At 39.7% G+C, this 25,330-nt stretch overlaps 1 protein-coding gene across 11 annotated transcripts in view; it reads right to left on the minus strand.

Moving 5' to 3' along the window:
* Window positions 1-25,330, minus strand: part of FAM13C (family with sequence similarity 13 member C) — a 250,712-nt gene that overhangs the window by 24,759 nt on the left and 200,623 nt on the right. For 6 of the 11 annotated variants that reach the window (XM_049108946.1, XM_025435129.3, XM_035715378.2 and 3 more), the window contains one exon: window positions 13,612-13,759. In XM_049108946.1, coding sequence (XP_048964903.1) covers window positions 13,612-13,759 — 148 coding nt within the window. Of the gene's footprint in view, window positions 1-13,611; window positions 13,760-13,965; window positions 14,143-25,330 lie in introns of those variants that run through there. The other 5 variants (XM_025435126.3, XM_049108943.1, XM_049108944.1 and 2 more) reach the window with 2 other exon arrangements.

Here is a 25,330-nt window from a genome sequence, read left to right on the forward strand (position 1 = left end):
TGATCCTGGAGACCCGGGATCGAATCCCACGTCGGGCTCCCGGTGCATGAAGCCTGCTTCTCCCTCTGCCTATGTCTCTGCCTCTCTCTCTCTCTCTCTCTCTCTCTCTCTCTCTCTCTGTGACTATCATAAATAAATAAAATTTTTTTAAAAAAGATTTAAAAATTTTATGTAGCATTTTGTTTTTGACAAAAATAAAAAATAAGAACAAAACCTGCTCTAAGGCCTCTCACCAACTAGGATGCTAGGTCTGTGCCTGAATTCTATGATCATTCCCCCTCTAAATGAACTCATTAGCTTCCCACTCCAGGCACACCTGTGCTATGGAGGTGAGGGCAGGGAAGTGAGGAACATCAGGATATGGAGTCTGAGTGGACAGGATGAGAATCTCTACATCATGGGCTCCAGACAGTTAATCAAGCAGCAGCCAAAACAAATTCCTCAATTTTTTCCAGCAAATAACTCAGAACAACTCAAGGCTTTCTCTTACTCCTACCTCAAATGAAGAAATGTTTTCTGGGTGAATAAGCAGAATCGGAAAACCCTGCAATCTACTTTTCCAAAGTAAACATTTATCAAAATTTGGTGCCGGATGACTCTTAATCAGGTTTAGAATGGCTCATGTTCTTTAGAGCTTGAAATGCAATTTGCTTTGTGCAACATCAAAGGTCTGATCCCTTCTGTGTTTTCAACTGGCTTCTTTGCTGTTGAGCTGCAGACTGGGAGCCCAGATAATGCCTCCTATTTGTGCTTCTGAAGCTCACTGACAGCATTTTATCAGCGCCTGAGAGGTGGGGCCAGATGAACACCAGTGCCCAGGCCTGCAAGCAAGGTGTGTTCCTGTCTGACAACTCACCACAGGCAACACCCTTGCTAAAAATCATTTACCCAGAAAACACGGTTTGGCAGGAGCCCTAAGGAGTAACAATGAGTAAGAGTTACTAATCAATAAATCACAACATATGCTAACAATCACCTTCAAAAGCCACCAGGAAGTGTACAATTTCTTTACCAAATCCTTTTCTTAAACCGCTAGGCCCCAAGAAGAAAGGCATTTTATTCATATTACCTCTTTCTGAACAGAGTATTTTGCTAATAATGATGGGGAAGAAAAGAATCTTTAGCAAGCACCTGGGACCAGTGTATTTTTGTTGAAATGGGAAAGGTCTGAGGGCCTCCAGCTCTTCAGCTCAGCGGCGGCCCTAAGGTCAAAACTAACATGAGTCTCTTGGTGCTGTTTTATAATGCTAAAATGGAAGCGCTTGGGCTCCTGGACATCTGACTGAAAAGGGTCCACAGAGTACAATACTCTTGTGATGTTGGGCAGCGGCAGCGAGTCACAGCTCCCAGCCAACAACATAGTCTCGAGGGGAAGCAACCAACACACTTAAAACTATTCTCCATACAGCCATTCTGTTTTCCACTTTCAGTATAGTATTCAGTAAGTTTTATGAGATATTCAACATTTTATTATAAGGTTGGCTTTTTGTGTTAGAGAATTTTGCCCAACTGTAGGCTCATATAAGTGGTTTTTTAAAAAGATTTTATTTATTCATGAGAGACACAGAGCGAGAGAGAGAGGCAGAGACACAGGCAGAGGGAGAAGCAGGCTCCATGCAAGCAGCATGATGTGGGACTCGATCCCGGGTCTCCAGGATCACAACCTGGGCCAAAGGCAGCGCTAAACTGCTGAGCTACCCGGGCTGCCCTCATATACATGCTCTGAGCTCCTTTCAGGTAGGCTAGGCTAAGCTGGGATGCTTAGTAGGCTATGGATTCAGTGCACTTTTGACTTACAATATTTTCAATTTACAGTGGGTTTATCTGTATGTAACCCCATTGTAAGTCAAGGAAGACCTATATCTGCATGTAGATATATATAAATGATAGATAAATAGAGCAAAGAAGTACATATTTTACATAATAATATATTTACTATGTATTTTAGATAAATTTGAACCAGTAGTTTTTGTTTTCTTTTTTTAATTTCAGCTTCATCTTAGGTTATGATGGCCAAGAAATAATGAATTTGATGTGCTACTTTTTTTTAACTGATACACATTAAAATAAATTCCTATTAAAACTAACAATGTTTGTCCATGCAACTTTTTCTAGCATATTTGGTGAAACACTGAGATAAGACATAGAAGCTGCTAAACACAGCAGACATGAGAACCATCATTTTAATAAGCATTATCATCAGAATAAGGAATTGAATATTATGCTCTTCTACTGAACACCAACTATACACTCAAGTCCCTATGGGGTTAATATGGGAAATGAGAACCAATATACCCTTCAACATATTGTCCCTCCTACCAGTTCTTATTTATAAATAAGTAAAAATAATCATATGTAATATATCTGGAGTGACTCACTATGTGCTCAACTTGTAAGAGTTTTTGCATGTATTTAATCTTAATAATAACTACATGAGGCTGATAATAAAAAAGATTTCCATTTTAAATTCAGTATGGAAGGTGATATAAATTATATTATCACCAAGGAAGGTCTGACCACTGCACATGGTAGATGACTCCACATCTCTGACTTTGGGAACCAAACAGTGTTTTCGGCAGCCCACTCACTGAACAATAGGGAACAGAAGAGAAATAATTATCATCAGTATGTGAAAGCCAAGAGACCACTTCTGATCTTGCTATAACCCCAGGTAGAAACAGATGCTGTATTACAGCTGTTGAATGAGTCAGTCAGATTTTTAAATATATCTAATGTGAATTTTTAAAGCGATTCAAAATTCAAAGAAATCTCTACCTGCAACCAGTTGAGATGTACTGCTGAAATCTAATCAAGTAATAAATTAATCATAGTCTTGTGGATTTGCTAATTTGCACTCTTGGGTTTGTCCTTCATGGTGGACATTCAGCTTTTATAGGTGGGCATTCAGGACATTCCAAAATGCCAAATTGTCAGCCTTTTTGGTTTTAAAAGCTAGATGAACCATAACTATGTCCATCACTCTAAAAAGGGAAAAGAATCAGAGTTCTCAACCAGCCTCACCCAAAGAGGGCCAGCAAAACAAAAACTAGAAACAATTCCAAAATATCTGATGGATGGATACACAATGGGTTCAATTTTAGGTATGTTGAATTTGAGCATCTGAAGGTACAAAGGAAGTCACAAAAGAGAGAACATGGGTAAACTTGAGGTCACCTCAGTAACTAAATCTAGGGAGACAGGTGAGCTTGCTTGCTTCGAGACTACCAAGAGAGTAGGAACAGTATCTCTCCAAGGTTAGAATGGGTGGGGTAGGAATGAGGACAGATGAAAAGAGATTCTGGGTTATGAAGCTAGCCAAGTTACTGAGTGGGGTGTGGCTGGCACTCCAAGTAGGTTTCTTAGTGCCAGCTTCTGTGGACAGCCACAATAGAAACACCTAGGAGCTACAAGGGTAAGAAATTTGTCATTGTGAAAGGAGGACTAGGCTTTATGGCAGGCACTCTGCAGGTATAAGAGCCACCTTACCATCATGGATAAAAGCATAGGATCTAGGGGCACCTGGTGGCTCAGTCAGTCAAGCATCCAACTCTTGATTTCAGCTCAGGTCAGGTCAGGTCATGATCTCAGGGTCATGTGATCAAGGCCCAGGTCAGACTCCATGCTCAGTGGGGACTCTGCTTGAGATTCTCTCTTCCTCTCCCCCTCCCCCTGCTCATGCTCTCTCTTTCTCTTTTTCTCTTACCCTTTCTCTCTCTTTCTGTCTCTCAAATAAATCTATTTTTTTAGCATAGAATATAGGCTCAGAAACACTTAGATTCAAGCTCCAGTTTTGTCATATGTGTGACCTGGGACAAATTATTCAATCTTTTACCTTCTCAGTTTTCCTATCTATATTAAGGGAATTCATTCACTCAACAAATGTTTATTAACCGTCTATTGCATGCTAAAGGCCTGTTTCAGGGTAAGATGATGATAGTATCCATTTCATAAAGTGTTGAAAAGGTTAAAAGAAGACAAGGAATCTCAGGTACTTAGGACAGTGCCCAAGGGAGGGGACATAATAATCCATCAATGTTAGTTGCTATTGTTTTGCATTACCTCTTACCTAGAGACGGAATTTAGGAGAGGAGTTGGCTGGGATAGAGAAAGATGAATTCAGTTCTGGATGCACTGAGTTAAAGAGGCACTTTTAGTCATCCAGTGGAGATGCCCAGTAGGCCCTGGATATGTGTAGGTATGGAGTTCAGAAGACAGAGTCTGAGTCTGATCTCAGCATGCACCTCCCCAAATCTGCCTTCTACAGTTTCATTTTGAAGGAGTCAATGTATTGGCTTCGATTAAAATGAATGGCTAATAGATTAGGGCACTTGGTTAGCTAAGCAATGAAAAATCCCAAAATTCTCCCTAAAATCCAGAAAATTACATGGATCAAGAAGCCTCATTCAGCTCAGATCTAACCTTATTCTTTGCCTCTGCATTTTTTATTACAATCTTCTAATTAACTTTTCACCAGTAAATACAGATCGAGGTTTTAGGTTTGTGAGTAGTTCTATTTTTTTTGTATTTTTATTTACTGCATGATTATTGTAAGGACAACCAAGTACAAATTTTTAAAGTAAGTCCCACACCCACTGTGGGGCTTGAACTCACAACCTCAAGATCAAGAGTCACATGCTGTAACAACTAAGCCAGCCAGGCACCCCTGTGAGTAGTTCTTAAATTTGTTCCATTCCTCTTGTTCCCTAGAATATTTTAAGAGGACAATTTCAGAATATTTTTTTCTTGAGTCACTGCAATTATACCTAACATATACAGCACTTTTTACCAAGTGAACATAACATTTAAATCATAGAAATGCCTAAATACATAAATCTTCAGGGTATGTTGACACTGATTATTTTATAAATCCAATCATATATGCAGCTTCATAATGGACTCTTAAATTTTTTTTTAGAATTTTTAGTCTCAATGGTATGAATAAGGAATAAATGACCTCTAGCTAAAAAAAAGCAAAAAATTAAAAATTAAAAAAAAAATTTTTAATTTTAAAAAAGCAATATCAACAAAAGCCCAACCAAAGGAAAAATCACATTGTAATTTCACTAACATGTTGTTTATACTATATACTATTATATTATGCTAACACAGTAGTATAATTTTAGGAAGAGTAAACAGTTTGAACTCATCCAAATTTTCAGTATAAAAATAATATTCACTAACTTTAAGTGCCTAGACAAAATTAAATATCTTAAATATATTTTAATTTCATAACTAGCTTAGCAAAGTAAAGTCCCAAGGTAAAAAAAAAAGACAGAGAGACAGTAAAGACAACTAGAATGAATACAGACAGAGGAAGACAAAGTGGCAAGGTTGTGTGTGAGAAAAAGAAGCAACCAGAAAGCTGTGGGAGAAGAATAAGAATAAAAGCAAAGAGACACCATGGTGGTAGGGATGAGTGAGAAGGAAGGAGAGGTAGGTGACAAAGGTTGAGTTTGCACTGAGGAAACATACAGCAAACATCAACTTCTAGCCCATGAAAGATTGAGGTCTTCAGACTCTTAGTGACTTCTACCTTAAATCAGAACTCTACTGTGGGCTTTGGTAACATGACCTATGCTGAGAAAGATGCAAGATCTCCAGATCCTGTAATAATGAGAAAGGGAAGAAATCCATGCTTTGTATTGTTTTGGAGTAGAACATCTGAAACAAGAATAATTCATATTTTTGGAGGCACCAAACTAAATGTCCAACTTGGGGAGGAAAGAAGAAACAATCTTCTAGACAGATCTACCAGGTGACTAAATGAATCTTTGCACTTTACTCTCTGATTATTCAAGACTTATTCCTTTGCCTATATGCATACTACCAAAGACCAGTTGAGAAATAACCAAGGGAAATGGCCAAGGCCAATGAACAGCTTTTTTCCTCCCTGTGTCATAAAAGGGGAGCCAAATGCTCAGATTACAGAGCTCTGCTTGAGTTGTGGGACCAGGGAAAGAGCAGCTGTCATCCATGATAGGTGTCCAATATTAAGAAGCACTCTCCTGATATACAGAGAAAGCTGGATGCTGTGCTCTGATTTTTTTTCAGCCTAAACGACCCTCCAGGTTTTGTAGCCAATTCCTGCACAACTGACCACCTTAGTGGTATAGCTGATTAAAATCTGCTATTAAGATAATGAGCTATTTTTCAAAGCATTTTCATTTATAAGCAGATGTATTTTGCAAAGCAGAAGGAAAATTGAATATACAAGAAAATGGGGGAGGGGGTCTGTATCTTTACTAGGCTCATGCAATATTAGTTAGAAAAACTTAGTCAAAGAAGTTGGTACCAAAGTTCCACAAAGAGCCACAGAAAAATATGATCCTCAGGGAACTGGAAAAGATAGTGGAGGCTGTTCACCCTGGGCTTAGGGGGTGGTAGGGTGGGGGGGTGCAGAACAGTGTCAGACACCAAGTATCTGCCCAGGCCATCTGGTTGCTTCCGGACTGCACTCATCATAAGAATGAAAGAAGGAATAACCAGGAAGTTTTTTAAATGACAATAATGTATGGGAAACTGTGTGCAAGGGTTAAAGGGTATATGAAAGCTTTCTGTATCGTTTCTCAATTTTCTATAAACCTAAAACTCCTTAAAAATAAAATCAATTATTTTTTTTTAAATGACTATAAACCTACTAGTTAAAAGCCTGGTCTCTTGAGTTAGAGCCACAGGGTTGGTCTGAGATGCCACTTGCTCACAATTGTTATGTCCTTGGCCAGGCAGGCTCTTCTAACTCAGAATCCTCATTTGTAAAGAGTTGTAGCAAGAACAAATGGGGTAACTTGTTACCACAGTTGGCCTGCCTTAAAAACTGAATTTAAAAATCTTTTTAAAAATAATAACCTGGCAGTTTAAGCTATAGGCTGATTTTTTTCTCTATAAAGCAGTTATAGAAACAGCCTCAGAGAATATATTGTCATCTACAAATTTTGAAATCATTAAAAAAAATACTTTCCTTGGAAAACAAGGGGTAATTTGAAGCTCTCTGAGATGCTATAAAGATGGTTATAAGAACATAGGAGAAATATTAACAGTAAAGATCATTTCCAGCTCAGTTATATCATAGATTTAGCAAAGGATAGATTTTATGGTAACAAATGTAGTTTCAACCTGAATAGGAGGTAATTATTTGACCATCAGCTCTATAGATTATTGCTGTTATAAATATCCTTTGCTAAAGGGAATTAGTGTAATGTCAATCATATGCAAGATTCCAGAGGAGATCTAGGGAATGAACAGTACTAATGGCATTTCCACACCTTCAAAGTAGTTAGGATTATGACAGCAGATAAAGACAAATGTAAGCATTATTAACTGGAAGAGAGGCAACATAAGCTCTATGGCAAAAATGCCCAGCTTTTTAAAAAGTAATAGCTGACATTTATTGAGCATTTACTAAGAAGAAATGTGCTAAGTGACTCATACGTATTATGCTTCATTATTATTACAATAATCTTAAAAAGTAGATACTCTTCTTTTTTCCCTCCATTTTAAAGAAAATGACACTCACACAGAGAGATCAAATCACTTGTCTGAGATCACCCAGCCAGCACATCAAGTTCTGCAAAGAATTATGTTTCTGAACAAGGCAGAGCCAATGAATATAATTTATTTGGGCTTTCAAGAAGTCCATGGCATGGTTTTTATATCAGAAGCTGTTTAAAAACAAAACCAAATGATGACTGAGCTAATGTTTTTCAGTGGATTACAAAATCCACTTAACAATATGCAGCAAAGAACAGAGTGAATTAGTACCTTTATGATGGACACATCAGCACTAATCCTTGCAAATGGATCCTGGATTAATCTTATTTTAAATTTCAAAAATGGCATGGCTGAGGAAGTAGAGTCATGAGTTTGCAGATGATAATGATATTTTTCAAAGGATAAAATGCCAAGCAACCACAGAAGCAGCTCACAAAGCATGGCTCAACAGTGACAGATGACCATAAATGTGGGCCAGTAGGTACTGCAGTTGGAGAAAACCATCCATGTACTCTTAATAAGCACTAAATGATTAGTTTGGTAGAGAATGGGATTTTTGGAATTCTAATGGAATACAGTGATATGACAAAAAAAAAAAAAAAGCCAAGAGTATGCATCTCTTAGGAAGAGTTCAGAAAACAATTCAACATGCATAATATTTTGTATTTAATAAAACACCCTCATGTCCATATTTTTTTTAGGTATTCATTCTTTTTTATTGAGATCATCATAGTTTCATATGTAGGTGTAAGAAATAATAGAGGGATCCCTTGGACACTTTGCCAATTTCCCCCAGTGGTATCATATTTACAAATAAAATTCTATTTGACTCCATCTGGAATACACTATGCAGGTTAAGTAAATGCACATCAAGAAAGGCACAGGGTTCTAGAAATGGTTTAGATCACAGGAGCTAAAATAACTATGAGAAGACAGGTTGTGATAGGTAAATCAACTACAAATCTAGGTCACTTCAGGTTGACAAAGTTAGAAATGGATAAAGAAAACCGGATTTTCAAAACACATTAGCAGAGAGGATATGCATTGGCTATGGGCTTATTTCAAATTCTAGAATATTAGAACTATGGGAACTTAATATTTAGACAGGATAGCAAATAGCATAGTGTGAAGCACTAAACTATGAAGTCTAACTGGGAAAACCCTTCCCTTCCTTCCATTTCTTACCAACCTCTACCACTTAGTAGCTGTGGGATCTTCAACACGTTACACTAACTCTCCAAGCTTATTTCCTCATCTTTCTTCTGGGGAAAATAATGCATCCTCATAAGGTTGTGAAGATAAAATAGGAAAACCCAGATAACAATGTCTGACACAAATGAAAATGTCATTATTAGTCAATGCTAATGTCATACATTTAAAAGCTTTTAAAACTTTTTAAAAACTTGGCACTATTGACATCTTGGGCAAGATAATTCTTTGTTGGTGCAGTGGGGGTGGACATAAGGGGTTCCTGTGCATTGTAAATGTTTAGCAGCCTCCCTGGCCTCTACTCATTAGATGTAGCACTTATCTTTCAGCTGTAATACCAAAAATGTCCTTAGATAGCCAAATATCTCCAAGGCTGAGGGTTGAGATGGGTGGGTGGATGGATCAAAAAATAATAATAATAATAATCAACCCTGGCTGAAAATCATTGCTTTAAAGGAACTAATTTAGGGCAAAAAGATGAAGTACTACTTTCCATGGTGATCACCATTTCTTAGTTAAAGCAATAGGTGATACATACTGAAAATATAAAAAGTTTCAGAAAGTACTGAGAAATAACACAGATAGATACACATAGACCCATAGTGAACAAAGTTTCTAAATTATATTTGGAATTGTGTGCACTTATGAGATTGAAGTAACAGAGACACCTTCTTACTAACTTTCAAACATTGTGTGGGGCTGCTGCCAGATAGAATGAAACATCAAGTTAGGAGGATAACACCAGAGATGCCCCCATGTTCCAGAAAGCCAATTATAAACTCCACCTGCAGCAAGAACACATTTCATAGCATCCTTCAGAGAAACACTAGAGCACTATATTCTAGAAACTGTTCCTGAATCTCTCATAATTACCAGGGGAGCTTTGCAAACATGGACATTTCCAGGCCTCATCCTTACATTTTAATTTTGCATTTCACACCTATCTGTAAGTTAGTCCTCCTAAGTAATTGGGAATATCTGATCCAGTCGACAATGCCTTGAAATGTGAGAGAGAAGGTGCCCCATCTTAACTTTGACATCAGGAAGAGACCAACACACCATGCAGAATTCTTTATGTGAATAACTATAGCCTATAAATTGATACATTACATTAGTTTTTGCTAACTATCAATGTTAGGAACAAAGCTCTTACCCAAATAGAAAGTTTGAAAACCAAGATTTTACAATAAAAGAATTAGGAACTGCTGTGGTTTATTATTTCTGGTCTTCAGTTATCTCTGATGACAGCTTTTGCTACAAACTCCATTCCATCAATCACCCATGTTCAGACAGAACAGGGGTTACTATGCTTAGTCGTGTGGAACAAACAGTCCTTCTGCAAACTCTGAAAATGATAAGCACTTGAAAAGACAATGTTCATTCCATTTTCTGTTCAACAACATCAGAACAGATCCTTACTAATGCAACGGAGGAAGCATTGGCTTCTGCTTTAAGAAGCTACGATGTAGTTGGAAGGATTTGAGCCTACGTGTGGTAAGAGTTTCCATCTCAAATTATGCAATTTGCAACCTCCAGGTAGGGTGACCAGTTGTCATAGATTGCCTGGGACTGAGAATTTCCCAGCATGTGGGACTTCCAGTGTAAAACTTGGACATTCCTGGACAAATCATGACAACTAGTATCTTATGTACAGTCTTGAAGTCATCTTGCAGCTGGTTTCCTCTCTATCACTTTTTTCTACATACCTCTAATCTGTCCCTGTCCCTTGTCCATGTCCCCATCCCACCTATTTCTAGCCTGAGGACTTCGGTGCTTGAGCATTTTTCTCCTCCTAAAATAAAGGGACTAAGCTGACTAGTCCACATAGTCCAGGAAATTGAGGTGAAGCAGAATCAAAGAGAATCTGAGAGAACTTGATCTTCTCTCCAATTCATGACACTTAAATAATGGTTTCCACTATTTGGGAGTGTTTATGAAATATAAAGATTACAGGACTTCTACCTCAGACTGTCTGGAGATGAGGACTAAGAATCCCCATACTTGAAGACCTTTCTGGTAATTATGATGTGCAGGAAGGCTCATGAGCAATATTTAGAACACAATGCTCTTCCAGGAGTGCCATGAAATGTGTTTTTGCTGCAAGCGCAGTTTATAATTGCATTTCCAGAATGGGAACACATTTCAGATATTTTACTAGGAAGGACTTACCTTTGTAACCCATAAACCCAAGTTAAAACCCAATATTTGGATCTCAAGATATAAAGACTATAATACTTTGCTCAAACCATCATTTCAAATGCCTACTGCAAAAGTTACTACTTATCAAGCCATTAATTGATCTAAAGTAAGCTTGAAACCTATTAAAGTCACATCAATTTATAAATGCTTGCCTTTACTAGTGAATTTGTAGCATATTATATCCAGATATTCCTGTAAAAATCACCTGTTGAGCTTTGTCTTTGTTATACCAAATACCGAAATCAACAATTAGCAATTGAATATTTATATGCATGTAAGGCTCAGAGCTAGAGGGCAGACTTTGGGAAGAAAATTTTAAGTTACTCTAATCTTTTATAGACTTATGGCCATCTATACTAATCTCATGTGATCACACTCTCAACAGAGATTTTTATACATATAAACACTAGCTTCAAGGTGGTCAAAGATCACTCCAGAAATCCTTTAACAGTTCCTGAGCCTCCACAAAGAGCAGACATTTCTTCCTTCTGAGTGACACATAGATTAGAAAATATATGACCAAAAAATCAATTAAATAAATTTTTAAAAAATATATATGACCTTCCTATAAACACTAATCTTGGAAGCCAGTAAGACCTAATGATCCCATAAATTAATCTGTGAAAAAATTAATCTGTGAAAGCCTATTCCAAATGCCTGCCACTTTGGAAATATCCCTGCCAAATGAAGAGACTCTTTAGGTCCCTGAAAACATCTACCCGGTGGTTCCCAGATTGTGTCACAGGGTTATTGAAAAATTAGAGAAGAAATGTATCAGATAAAGTATCACAAGTTTCAATATAGGGGCTGGAGCTTCTTCACTCTCATGCAGTCATGTTGGCTACATGAGACTCCTTATACACAAGCTCTACAAAATGAAAAACATCAAGATAGATTTTTATCTTTGAACACTTGCTGGAAATCTTGGCTAGTGTGTGTATACACACCCCCCCCCCCCGCCTCCCCCACACACAGAGTGAAAATCTTTTTTATAGATTCTCTTGGAAGGGCTCTGGGACATCTCAGATTCACCTACATTTTGGAAAATCCAGCCTCCAACCTACAAGCCGCCTCTGTAAAGAGTCTTTTGTCCATTTCTACCATTTAACACTTAATAGGAAATGTATTGATGGTTCCTTTGTATGGGCAATTCCATTATACGAGGTCTGCTAATAAGCGTGTTCAAAATCCTGCCCATCCAGAATGAGAAAATGCAAAACTACTCTTGACTTTTGGAGAATGTAAGACACACATAAAAGTCAGGTTTTAAAATAGAAAAGATATATCTATATCCAACATGCAAATATTTTGTAACTCTTTGCCAGATATGGAAATACAAAACATCAGATAACTCAAAAGTCAATTTGTATCTGGCTTAAGACTTCTTTATGTGTTTTATATGTTGTTTGTTGGGGTTGGTGGGAGAAGAAAAGTGTGCCTAAAATCTGACTTAAAACTCTAATTGGATTGACATTGGGTCCTTCCTACTTTTACGTGCCTTTTATCAAAACACAATGGCCAGCAGAGCAAGGGGAGGTCACCAGGAAATAAAGATAGCCAACTAGCCACCTGCATCCATTGAGAAATAATTTACCACTTACCAGCAGGGTTACACTAGGCCTCATTGTCCTTACTGTGAAGCATATTATTCACAAATCAGTTTGAGGATTTAATATAAAATATATAAAGTACTAAGAACAGTGCCTAGATCACAGAAATCTTTAATAATAGTACTTACTATTAGCGGCTTTATTATTAGCCACTATTATTAATATACTTAGTTATTAATTAGCATAATTAATAAACACTGGGGTTGATGGTTTTACCTACTTAGACTATATAGATCTGTTTTAAGCAGTAATGTCTTAAATGAGCTATTTCTGATGACACTGAAATACATTATCTTTTTAAATCTCTTCCTTCAATTGCTGGAGAAAAAGGACATTTCATGAAGCAAGTTCACCTAAACCTATTTCTACTAGCCATCCAGAAACCAGTCTGCAAAACTCTGACCCATCTGGGTTATAAAAAATAAGCTGTGCTCTCATTTCACTCACATAAATTAGTGTTTCTTTTCTAAGTCTTCCTGGAAGTATCAATTTGCCTTCTGCTTCTTAGCCAACCTACCATCCCTGGGGTTAAAACCAGAGAACTTATCAGACAAATGAGAACCAGTTTTGAGAATTTCCAACACAGAAGTTAATGAGGAAAAAACTGAGACAGAAAAAGACAATATAGGGTCAGAATGAGCTACACCACTCACCTCCACTTTCCCTGTGTTGATGAATCATCTTACAAGTAGGTAATAGAAGAAATCAAGTAGTAATGTTAAAACTCTCCCATCACTGAATACCGCAAAAATACGGTAAGTATCAAGACAGTACAGATTATCTACATCCAATAATAGAAAATAAGCACACCACTTGTTTGTCACAGGAAACCAGTTAGGAATTCACTAGGACCAGTTGTGGGGAGTGTTTTTCACCTGACACCTTTTTATGTGTAAATCTGACGCTTGGCTCCCAGCTGGAAAGAATGCTCCGTATCAGAACGCACCTTAATTCCTCCGTTCCCTCTCAGCTCCCCTACTGCAACTCAAGTACCTCTTCAGCTTTTCGGTTGCACCAAGCATGGTTCCCACAAGAGGCCAGGTTTAGGAAAGCAACAAGAGGCTGAGAGTACAAGTGAAGACCTGCTCCCAGCCCAGCCTCTTACCTGCAGCATCTGCGTCTTCCTCGGGCACATTCTGGGTCGATGCTGGGGCTGGGTCCTTGAGTCCATGCACCTGAGCAGCTTCCTCCTGGTTTGTCAAAAATGCAGAACACAGATCAGCTTCCAGGGCTTGGAGCTTCAGCAAGGAATTCTGCAAGCAAAAGCAGAACATCAGGCTAGCTAAGTAACTGCCTAATCCACAACGGTGAGTCCGCAGCTCCTGCAAAACACCTTCCTCCAGCGCCTGGCAAGGGGAGAGTCTCAGCTACAGCTGCTTCAGGCAGGGCTGATTGTGCCAGAATCAGATACACATTATTCCACATGCAGCCTCAGTTTCTGCCTCATTGCAATACTAACGTAAATGGCTTTATATGTCACACATGGGACTGGTGATTTCGTCAGCAGGAGACGCTGCACCAGGAGAGCCAATCTGAGACGGTATCTGCCTCCCCGGGTGCTTGAGGCTTTACGCTTTGGAAGTGTTTCATTCATTGTGCTGACATCAGGAGCAAGTGACATTAGGCCCCTCCCAGGCTACCATTCATAAAAGCCAGCATCCCTTAACCATGAAGGCTGCAGCAGACTGCAGTGCATAAAGAGTTACTGCTGCAGAGGCTGCCTGGCATCTGGGAGGTGCTTCTGAGCTCCTGATATGCATCTGTATTGGGGGGGGGGGTGGTATTTGCATGCACATGCACATATGTGTGTCTTCCGAAGTTGCTTCTCTCAATAGGATGGCTATAGCTGCCTGTACCAAAAGCAGAGTGGAGGGAGCAAAGGAGAGGGCCTTGGTCGCTGAGAGTGACACAGCGACTGAGGGAGAAGCAATTTCTTAGCTCCCAGAACAACCTTCCCCCACACCCTCCACGCCCTTCATTTCTCATTTTAAATTTCTCCCATGGTTCTTAATAAGAACGGAGTCATACAGACTGACGCACGTATCCTGCCATGATGCAGATGCCCAGCAAATTAATTCCCCTGACCAGGTGAAAGTGAGTCATGCCTGAGGCCTTGGCTGGATTCCACTCCCCTGCAACAGGAAAGCTCTGCAGGCCTCAGCAGCGTCTCCACCCACAGGGCTCCTGGCAGGGGTGGCTACTTGGAGTGGAACCATTGATCCTGTACCTACTATGACCCTCCAGGATATACTTACTCTACTCACACCCTACCCTTCATATACCCTACTCCCCACACACCGTCATACCCAACCACTACACCCTACTCCATACACACACATCCTTCCCTATCCCACGCATACCTTTTTTTTTTAATTTTTATTTATTTATGATAGTCACAGAGAGAGAGAGCGAGAGAGAGAGAGAGAGAGAGAGAGAGAGAGAGAGAGAGAGGCAGAGACACAGGAAGAGGGAGAAGCAGGCTCCATGCACCGGGAGCCCGACGTGGGATTCGATCCTGGGTCTCCAGGATCGTGCCCTGGGCCAAAGGCAGGCGCTAAACCGCTGCGCCACCCAGGGATCCCCCACACATACCTTGATACCCTACCCTATATACACCTTCACCTCCTATTCTCCACACCTGCGTGCCCAACCCCCACACCCTCACACTACTTTGTGCATATATTTGACCCCCAAATAACCCCATATACACTTTCATTCCTACCCTTCACTCCTTTATCCCCTACTACACACATATATATACACACACAGAAACACCCTACCATACACCATATATAATCCCTTATACTCAACTCCCACTCTCACATCTATTCGGTACACACACACTCCCCTACCCACATATATACCCTCACACCTCACCTCGTATAAACATCCACCTCAAACATCTCTTCACACCAAACCCCTCTCCCCACACAATACCCACTCCCACAAACATCTCCTCATCCATGCTGTTGATATGAGTAAATACAAGCCCACAGCAGTCTTTTCAAAGCTGTTCACTGCTAAGAGGGCTCCCGATACCTCCTCCTTTGACGTGCTCAGAGATGAAGGGATAAACCTCCTCTGTGCAGGGACTGCTGAATGAGAGCCCACAGCTCAGATGAAGCATCTACCTGAGATCAGGTCACTTTTTTACTGGTCCCTTCTCCTTTCTGGGATGTTCTCCCAGCACCTAAATGTGGAAAAGCCCAAGGTTACTGACAGGAGGTGCAGAGGAGCAAGGGCACCAAGTTTCTGAAAAGAGTTATAGGCATCTGGGAGGCAAAAAGAACAATTCCAGACAAGCTTCCTACTGGAGGACCTTAGAGATCAGAGTGACCTTTCAAAAAAGAGCAAAACTATTCTGAAAATTAAGAAACGATGACATGTGAATGTAAAATGGTGCAGCTGCTATAGAAAACAGTATGGCATTTCCTCAAAAAATTAAAAATAGAATAAGCATATGATCCAGTAATTCTGCTATTGCATATATACCCCAAAAGAATTGAAAGTAGGGAATCAAACAAGATATTTGTGCACCTATATTCATAGCAATATTATTCACAATATCCAAGAGTTACATTATGGACTGATTTGTGTCTTCCTCAAGTTCATATGTTGAAGACCTAACCCCTAATGTAACTGTACTTGGAGATAAGGCTTTTAAAGAAAAAATGAGGCCTAAGGTTGGCATCCTAATTCAATATGATTGGTATCGTTATAAATAGAGAGAGAGAGAGAGAGAGAGAGAGAGAGACCAGGGATGCACCCACATAGGAAAGGCCATGTGAGAAGGTGGCTATTTGCCAGCTAAGGAGAAAGGTTTCAGGAGAAACTAACTCTGCCAGCACCTTGATCTTGAACTTTTAGCCTGCAGGCCTGAGCAAATAAATGTTTGTTTTTTCAGCAACCCAGTCTGTAGCATCTTTTTTAATAGCAGCTCTAACAGAGCATTGGCAGACTAATACCAGGTAGAACCAATCCAAGTGTCCACTGAAAGATGAATTGATAAAATGTGATATACATACAATGCAGTATTATTTAGTCTTAAAAATGAAGAAATTCTGATACATGTTAGAACAAAGATGAAGCCTGATGACACTTGCTAAGTGAAATAACCCAGTCATGAAGATAATATCTAGGGTATAAGATTCATAGAAACAGAAAATAGGATGGTCATGCCAGGGCTGGTGGTGAGGGAAAAGGAGTTAGATTAATGGGTAGAGTCTCAGATTGGTAAAATGAATAAAATTCTGGAGATGGATGGAGATGATGGTTGCACATTTAGTATCACTAAACTATATACTTAAAAATGGTTAAAATAGTAAATGTTGCTATGTATATTTTGCTACAACTAAAAAAAGAAAAGTAAAGAGGAGGGAAGAAAGGAAGGAAGCAAGTCCCTCCCTACATTTAGAGGACGGGTGTAGAGCCTGCTACTCCTTGTAGCATGTGTTCTTATATGGTTTACAAAGTGGAAGAGGACATGTCAGCTCTGCTACATCCTATGCATCTTTGAGCAAAATTCTTTGCTATTCTAGACCTTAATTTCTTCTCTTTTCTTAAGAGAGAAAAGAAAGAAGAAAGAAAAAAAAAAGAAAGAAAAGCAATAATACCAGTAACAATGGCACCTGTTCTCAGAATTAAATGGAAGGCATGAAATGCACTTTTTATAGCACTAGCATATGGCAAACAATCAAAGACTGAACATTAGGTTTATTATGAACTGTCTCTGCACCCCAGAGGCCACTGGGTAGAGCTCTGGTCACATGTGACGCCAAACTCTACACCAACTCTGAGGCCTTCACTCATCACTTTATCTCCAAGGGCCCCACTCTCTGCATCTGCCTATAAAAGGCCTGAGACTAGATGACTTCTAAATTCCTCTCCAACTCTAAAGGAAAGGAAAGCAAACATGCAATATACTGAGGAGGGTGTACAGAATCTGGCACAGAATGGGTGCTTGGACAGTGTTTCTGGAACTGAACTAAGTGTTCCTGCAATACAAATAAATAGCAAAGAATTTCAATGCATAGGAGTAAGTCAGCTCACATTCAGAGGCCTCTTAACTCCCACAGGGAGTGAAGTATAATGCTGAGACCCAGTTATGGCTAAAAGTAGTAACTGGGTTGTCATTCATCCTCCTCTCTCACCTCTTCCTCCCTTGTACTCATACTGAAGCAAAAACAAGACTAAGTTTGTCAAGGGAGATCCATCTGTATGGCTGGTTTATTCCTCTCTGAGATAACAGGAGTAAGCTTAAAGGAATGGAGAAGAAAACAAGTGGCAAATGAAACAGAAGAGAGAAGATGAAGGTCTCAAGGTATAAGACCATCTCTAAATAGAAGGGAAAAAATAAGCTGCTATTATTGAGGACAAGAAAGCAGAATGGAAGAAACTCTTCAGACCTGCTGTCATCAACTATATTCCTTCTCCATCCCAAACTGACCCATTACCTGAAGATGATCTCAACATAGGAATTGAGAGGAAGGGCTTGGACATCATGTGTGGGGTGGGCCCCTAAAGGGACACCTTTCCTGATAACCAGGAGACCCAGGCCAGGGGTGTGGGTGGGGGCTTTATAAGCAATCTATGCCATCATATGTCCTTCCAGGGGGCAACAGAAGCCTGTCTCATCAGGGCTGAGCCCCAAAGAGCCACCCTTGAGAAGGCCCATGGACTCACACTGCACACATGAGGGTTATGCCCCTACACAGATTGTAATACCACACATGCAGCTCCCAGCTTCTGGCAGCTTTTAATGCACAGAGAGTTGGACTAGGCTCTGGTGAGACTGATATCAGCCCCTTCCCCATATGGCTTTCAGTCTAGTGGGGAGGTGTCTAAGAAATAAGCAAGCAAGTCAAACAACAACAAGTTTCTACTCATAGGGTGATGGAGGAAAGAAACCATAAACCAAAGGAAAGAGTAAGCGCTTGTTCAACTCTGCTTATGCCTGACTTAGTGGCTTTAATGCAGGAACACATTTTCCCCCTGCAGAAAAACTAAGGTCAGTAAATCCTTGGGGTCCTGGTGCTACCCTTCTCTCATTAGGACCTCCACCCCCTATAGGCTGCCCCCAGCCCAGCCCTCAGAGCCACCCTGCTAGCACTTTTCCAGATTCACATCCCAAGTCTCCATGGATAGATCTTTAGGATCTTTAAGAAAATTGAACAAAGGCTGATAAATCCTCTAAAGAACAATGACTATCTCTCCTTCGAGGTCTCCCATTTGGATATGAAAGAAACCAAAGAGAAGTCTGTGAAACCTAGGTGTGGCTTTCTAAAAGCTAATTTTCCTCTTTTGCATAATGGAAAATATGCTACTTGTTTTAGAAAATACTCTATTCACTTTTCTCTCCTATGCAATTACCAGGTCCCTCTTTAGTTGGGTTAGAATGGAGAACACCCACACCTTAAATACTATTTTAAGGTGCCTTTGTCTGCAATTCACCAGTTGCAGAGTAGGGACAACTTTTAATTTCTGTGAAGAAATTTAGTGGTCCTCTCATACACTTTTATACTTTTATCTGAAAACTATATGCAGATTCTCTGGTGATATGAAGATCAATTTGAGTATTTGCTCAAAGTTGGAGGTACAACTGGGTTCCTAAACATTACCAGTTCTACTTACTGTTTTTCTTCCCTGATTTTAATATTTTCTGTGTATATTTCCTTCATTACCCACCTCTCCAATGCACCCCCACACACACTACCCTTTCTTTCCATCTGTTTCCTGACTCCACCTCCCCAGGCCTGATTTAGCTATAGTTGCTTCACAGTCAAATTTCTCTCAAATTCTTGAGCCAGTTCTGATTACCTTATCTAAACAGCACCTCCCAATTTCTCTGGTAGTATCTTGTTTATTTCCTTTCCAACGCTCATTATAATATGTAATTTCATTCATTTCTCCACTTGTTTATTGGCTCTTTCTAACTCCAAAAGGGCTGGAGCCAGCCTCCATTGTTCACTACCATACCTAGCACAATGAGTAGTGCACCGGGAGCCAACCAATAAAAGGATGGCCATTGAATTTTAGTTTTTATTTCCTGGACTCTTTAGGCCCCTCTGAGTATCCAATTTCAAGCTTCCCTGCTGCCTGGCCCAGAAACTTTAAAATGATTACAAATCCCTAGGGAATTTGTTAAAGATGTGCATTCCCATTGAGAACACCCCAGAGATTCAGATTCTGTGATCCAGGGTAGGGTCATTTAGATACAGGAGGTCTGAGGTCCATACTTTGAGAGATGTAGCCCTATGCCCTAGGGATTTGACTCACTCTAAATGCTTGCCTGCTTAGCTCCACCGGCCCCAGGAACAATAGTTGGTTAAGCATCTGACTCTCAGTTTTCCAGGACTCCTCACCCTCTGACACCCTCACTAGCCTCCTGCTCTGGACACCCCTTGAGGGCTGCTCCTCCTCCATCCCACCTCTCTCTGCATCCAAACACATACCAGGACACATAAATTTTGAACTGCTCAGAAGCAAGGCAGTGCTGCCTCCTGAATGTCTGTTGCTGATCTCTGAATGTTCTTGCCAAAAGAAGTGGGACTTCTTCAAAAGGTGATGACTATAAGAAAATGCCAAAAATTCTGCCTAAAAACTATACTTAATAAGATGGTATCATCTAAGACGGGGATGTAGGAGGATCCTGAACATATCATATCCATATCAAATCTATACCTACCTAAGGAACCATCCTTTCTGAAAAAAACCTGTAAACTAGCTGAACAACTTTTCCACAACAAAGGACAAAAGGGCCATATTGAGAAAGGTAGGAGAAGCAGACAGAGATCTTGCCCAAAAACCCCACCCCTATAGCATGGTGATCCACAATCAGCAGGGATCTCACAAATATAAAGCTTCTCCCTAAGGAGCAAGGACTTTGTGTCCTATATCAGATACCCCAACCCCTGGAACCCACAATGGAGATATAAACCCCCAAAACATCTGACTTTCAAAACCACATCCAGGAAACCCAGGGGACTGTACAGAAATGACTAACTTACATGCAGACTAACCCTAGGGACTAGCACAAAAGCCACAGTTCGTAGGGCACCTGGGGGACTCAGCTGGTTGAGCACCTAACTCTTAGTTTTAGCTCAGGCCATGATCTCAGGGTCATGAGATTGAGCCCTGTGTTGGGTTCCACACCCAATGGGGAGTCTGCTTGAGATTTCTTCCCCTTTGTCTCTCCCCCTGCTTGTATATGCTCTCTCACTCTTTCTCTCTAAAATGAATAAATAAACCTTTAAAAAACAAACAAAAGCAGCAGTTTGAAAAGTGCCTAAACTAAGACACTCTAAAGATTCATTTCTTATTTTTTATTTTTTTGAAGATTTTATTTAATCATGATAGAGAGAGAGAGAGAGAGAGAGAGAGAGGCAGAGACACAGGAGGAGGGAGAAGCAGGCTCCATGCCAGGAGCCCGACGTGGGACTCGACCCTGGGACCCCAGGATCGCACCCCGGGCCAAAGGCAGGCGCTAAGCTAAACTGCTGAGCCACCCAAGGATCCCCCAAGATTCATTTTTAAATCTTAAACCATCTACTAGAGGGGCAGGGACCTATATGGACTCTCTATGGGGACAAAGGCATTAGCAGGTGCCACTTTTACACTCTCTAACTTGATAGTATAGGCAGTTGTGCCCTATCCCTGCACTCTCCCACTGCCGTGCTAAAGCTGGCAGGCACACCCTGGCCCTGCAGTCTCCCACCGTCATGCTATGGCCTGCAGGTACATTCGAGACCTGTGTTCTCCCACTGCCTTGCAAATGCCCACTGGCCTTTGCAAGGCAGTGGGCATGCACAGTCCATGCAGGGAACACTCCTTGATCACTTACTCTTCTGGCCAACCACAATTATGTTCCTGAGTTCCACAGGACAGTAACAATTGGAGACAATTCTTGGCAGACTACTACTACCCCTATGGGAATACAAAGAGTAGACTGAAAGACACTCCCAGTCTTTCTTTTAAAAATGCATATTTACTTGTTCTAGACCTTCAGCATGAGGGACAGGATTCAGGTTTGCCAAAATCTAGAGGCCTATGGGGCTATTCTCAAGGAACCTAGACAGGGACACCATCTTTGCATTCTGCTTTGGCCTTGCTATAGCACATGCCAATATCTTCCAGAAAGGAGCATCCATACTTATCTGAAGCTCTGAGTTTTGCACTTGTCACCCAAGGGATACCAAATGACCTGTCTGGAAACCAGCAGGATTTACAACTGTAGTACCACAGGAGTATATATTTATATATTTGCAAACTTTAAAAGTTGCTGCTTGACAGTCTGGCTTCCAATACCTGAAACTAGGTGCTGACTGAGATCTCTCTCTTTGGAACACTGTCAAGTCTTGGCACACCCTCAACAAATGGTACCTGCCAAGAATAAATGAGGCTGCTTAGACAATTGCAAAGATTCTAGAGACAATCAAGAACCAGGGTAGGGTTGAAAAAGAAGGTTCATCTCTTATATAAGGCCCTCCTTCAAGACTGGGAGAGATAGCTGTTTCCCTAATACTTGGAAAAAAACCAGAGTCAATCAAAATGGAAAAACAGAAGATCATGTTCCAAATAAAAGAACTAACTAAAACCTCATGAAAAACAACTTAATAAAATGGAGATAAGTAATCTACCTACTACAAAAAATTCAAAGTAATGGTCATAAAGATGTTCACCAAACTTGGGAGAAGAATGGATGAAGCTGGTGAGATAAAGAATATAAGAAAGTACCATATATAAGTCACAGGTCTGAAGAATATAATAGTATTGAAAAATACACTAAAAGGAATAAAGAGTAGATTAGAGGATAAAGAAGAAATGATTAGTGAGCTAATAGATAGGGTGGTGGCAATCATTCAAACTGAAGAGCAGAAAGAGAAAAGAATTTAAAGAAATGAGGATAGTTTAAGGGACCTCTGGGACAGCATCAAGCATACGGACATTCTCATTATGAGGGTCCCCGAGTGAGAAAAGAGAGAGAAGCGAGCAGAAAACTGCTTTGAAGAAATAACAGCTGAAAATTTCCCTAGCCTGGGGAAAGTAGCAGACATTCAGGTACAGGAAGTAAGGAGAATTCAAAATAAGATGAACCCAAAGAGATTCACACCAAAACACATCAAAATTCAAATTAAATTTTCAAAAGTTAAAAATAAAAAGACATTCTGAAAAGCAGTAAGAGAAATCAATTTGGGGTAAGATTTTATTTATTTATTCAAGAGAGACAGAGAGAGAGAGAGGCAGAGACACAAGCAGAGGGAAGCAGGATCCATGCAGGGAGACCGACGTGGGACTTGATCCCGGGCCTCCTCCAGGATCACACCCTGGGCTGAAGGGGGCACTAAACCCCTGAGCTACCTGGGCTGCCTGAGAAATCAATTTGTTACATAAAGGCAACTCTTCCCCCAACGAGGTTTTCAGCTGATTTTTCAGCAGAAACACTGTAGGCCAGAAGAAAATAGCACAACATATTCAAAATGCTGAAAGAAAACAAAAACACCGGGATCCCTGGGTGGCGCAGCGGTTTGGCACCTGCCTTTGGCCCAGGGCGCGATCCTGGAGACCCGGGATCGAATCCCACATCGGGCTCCCGGTGCATGGAGCCTGCTTCTCCCTCTGCCTGTGTCTCTGCCTCATTCTCTCTCTCTCTCTCTGTGACTATCACAAATAAATGAAAATTTAAAAAAAAAAAAAACACCTTACAACTGTGGATACTCTTTTCAATAAGATTACCATTCAGAATTGAAGGGGATATAAAGAGTTTCTCAAGCAAGAAAAGCAGTTCTTTTCTGAACTGACAGAAAAGAAAAAAAAAAGAAAAGAAAGGAAAAGAAAAGATCATAACTAGAAATATTTGAAAGAAAAAATCTGATGCTAAAGGCAAGCTAAGAGAAAAGCTAATGCATTAACCATTTATAAAGCTAGTATGAGAGTTAAAAGACAAAAGTAGTAAAATTAACTAAATGTACAATAATTGTATAAGGGATACACTAAATAAAAATATGTAAAATATGACATCAAAAATACAAACTGTGTTGGAGGAGGAATAAAAATGAGGCACTCTCAGAATGCATTTGAACTTAAACAATCACCAACCAAAATAGACTGTTATATACATAAGTGTTTATATAAGAAATTCACAGTAAGCACAAGCCAAAAACCTATAATAGATACATAAAAGTAAGTAGAAAGGAATACAAACATAACACTACAGAAAATCATCAAATCACTAGTGAATAAAGAGAAAAGAACAGAAAAGAACTACAAAAACAAACAAAACAATTAACAAAATGGAAATCAATACATACCTAACAATAATTAGTTTGCATATAAATGGGTTAAATGTTTGAATCAAAAGACAGGGTAGCTAAATGGAAAATGGAAGGAAAAAAGCCCAAAAAACAAGACCCATCTATATGCTGCCTGCAAGCCATTCACTTTAGATCTAAAGATACAAACAGACTGTAAATGAAAGGAGTGAAATATATTCTGTGCAAATAGAAACAAAAATCTGGAATAGCAAATATTTATATTAGATAAAATAGGCATTAAAACAATGTTGTAACAAGACACAAAGCAGAATGTTACATAATGATAAAGAGATGAGTCAAAAAATAAGATAAAACATTGTACATATATATTTATGCACCCAACATAGGAGCACCTAAATATATAAAGCAAATGTTAACAAATGCAATGGGAGAAATTGACAGTAATATAATAATAGTAGGGAACTTTAATATCTCACTTACATCAATGGGTAAATCATCCAGACAGAAAATCAATAAAAAAACACTGACACTGAACAACACATCAGACCAGATGGACTTAACAGATACACACATAATATTCTGCCAAAAACAAGAGAATACATTTTCTTCTCGAGTGCACATGTAACATTCTCCAGGATAGATCACCTTAGCCCCAAAACAAGTCTCAGTAAATTTAAGAAGATTGAAATCATATTAAGCATCTTTTCTGACTACAGCACTATGAAACTAGAAATCAACTACAAGAAGAAAACTGGGGAAGCACAGACATGTAAAGATTAAACAATGTACCGCAAAACAGCAAATGGGTCAATGAAGAAATTAAAAAGGAAATCAAAAAACACCTGGAGACATATGAAAATGAAAACACAGTGCTCCAAAATATGGGACACATCAAAAGCAGTTCTAAGAGGGAAGTTTATTATGATTCAGGCCCACCTTAAGAAACAACAACAAAAAATTCAAACTAATCTTACACCTAAAGCAACTAGAAAAGAAGAACAAAGTCCTAAGTAAGAAGGAAAGAAATAATAAATCTCAGATCATAAATAAATAAAATAGAGACTCAAATTAATAAAATTAAGAGCTGGGGTGAGGCAGGAAGATGGTGAAGTAGATTCTGAGCCCATCTTATCCCACAGCAACACAGAAATAAAAGCTAAATCTATGAAACTAACTCTGAAAATGACCCAAAGACTAGCAGAACAAACCTCCCACAGCTAATCACAGAGAGAAAGTCACATTGAAAACAGTAGGAGGGCAGAGACATAGTTGAAAACCAATCCTCCCCCACCCCCCAGTAAGACTAATCACAAATAAGAGAGACATCACAAGCATCAGACCCGACATCATGCACCCCTGGCACTGGGGACCCACATTGGTAAAATACATCCCCATAACATCTGGCTTTGAAAACCAGTGGGCCTCAACTTTAATAGCTTTAAAAGTCAGCAGGCTTCACTCTGGAAGATCCAAAGCATTATAGAAAAATTGAGAACCAGCATAATAAATAACTTAAGCCCAAGACACAACACAGACATACCAGTTTGAAAATCA

The sequence above is a fragment of the Canis lupus genome, chromosome 4, assembly GCF_003254725.2.
Source record: "Canis lupus dingo isolate Sandy chromosome 4, ASM325472v2, whole genome shotgun sequence".
Classification (NCBI taxonomy): Eukaryota; Metazoa; Chordata; class Mammalia; order Carnivora; family Canidae; genus Canis; species Canis lupus.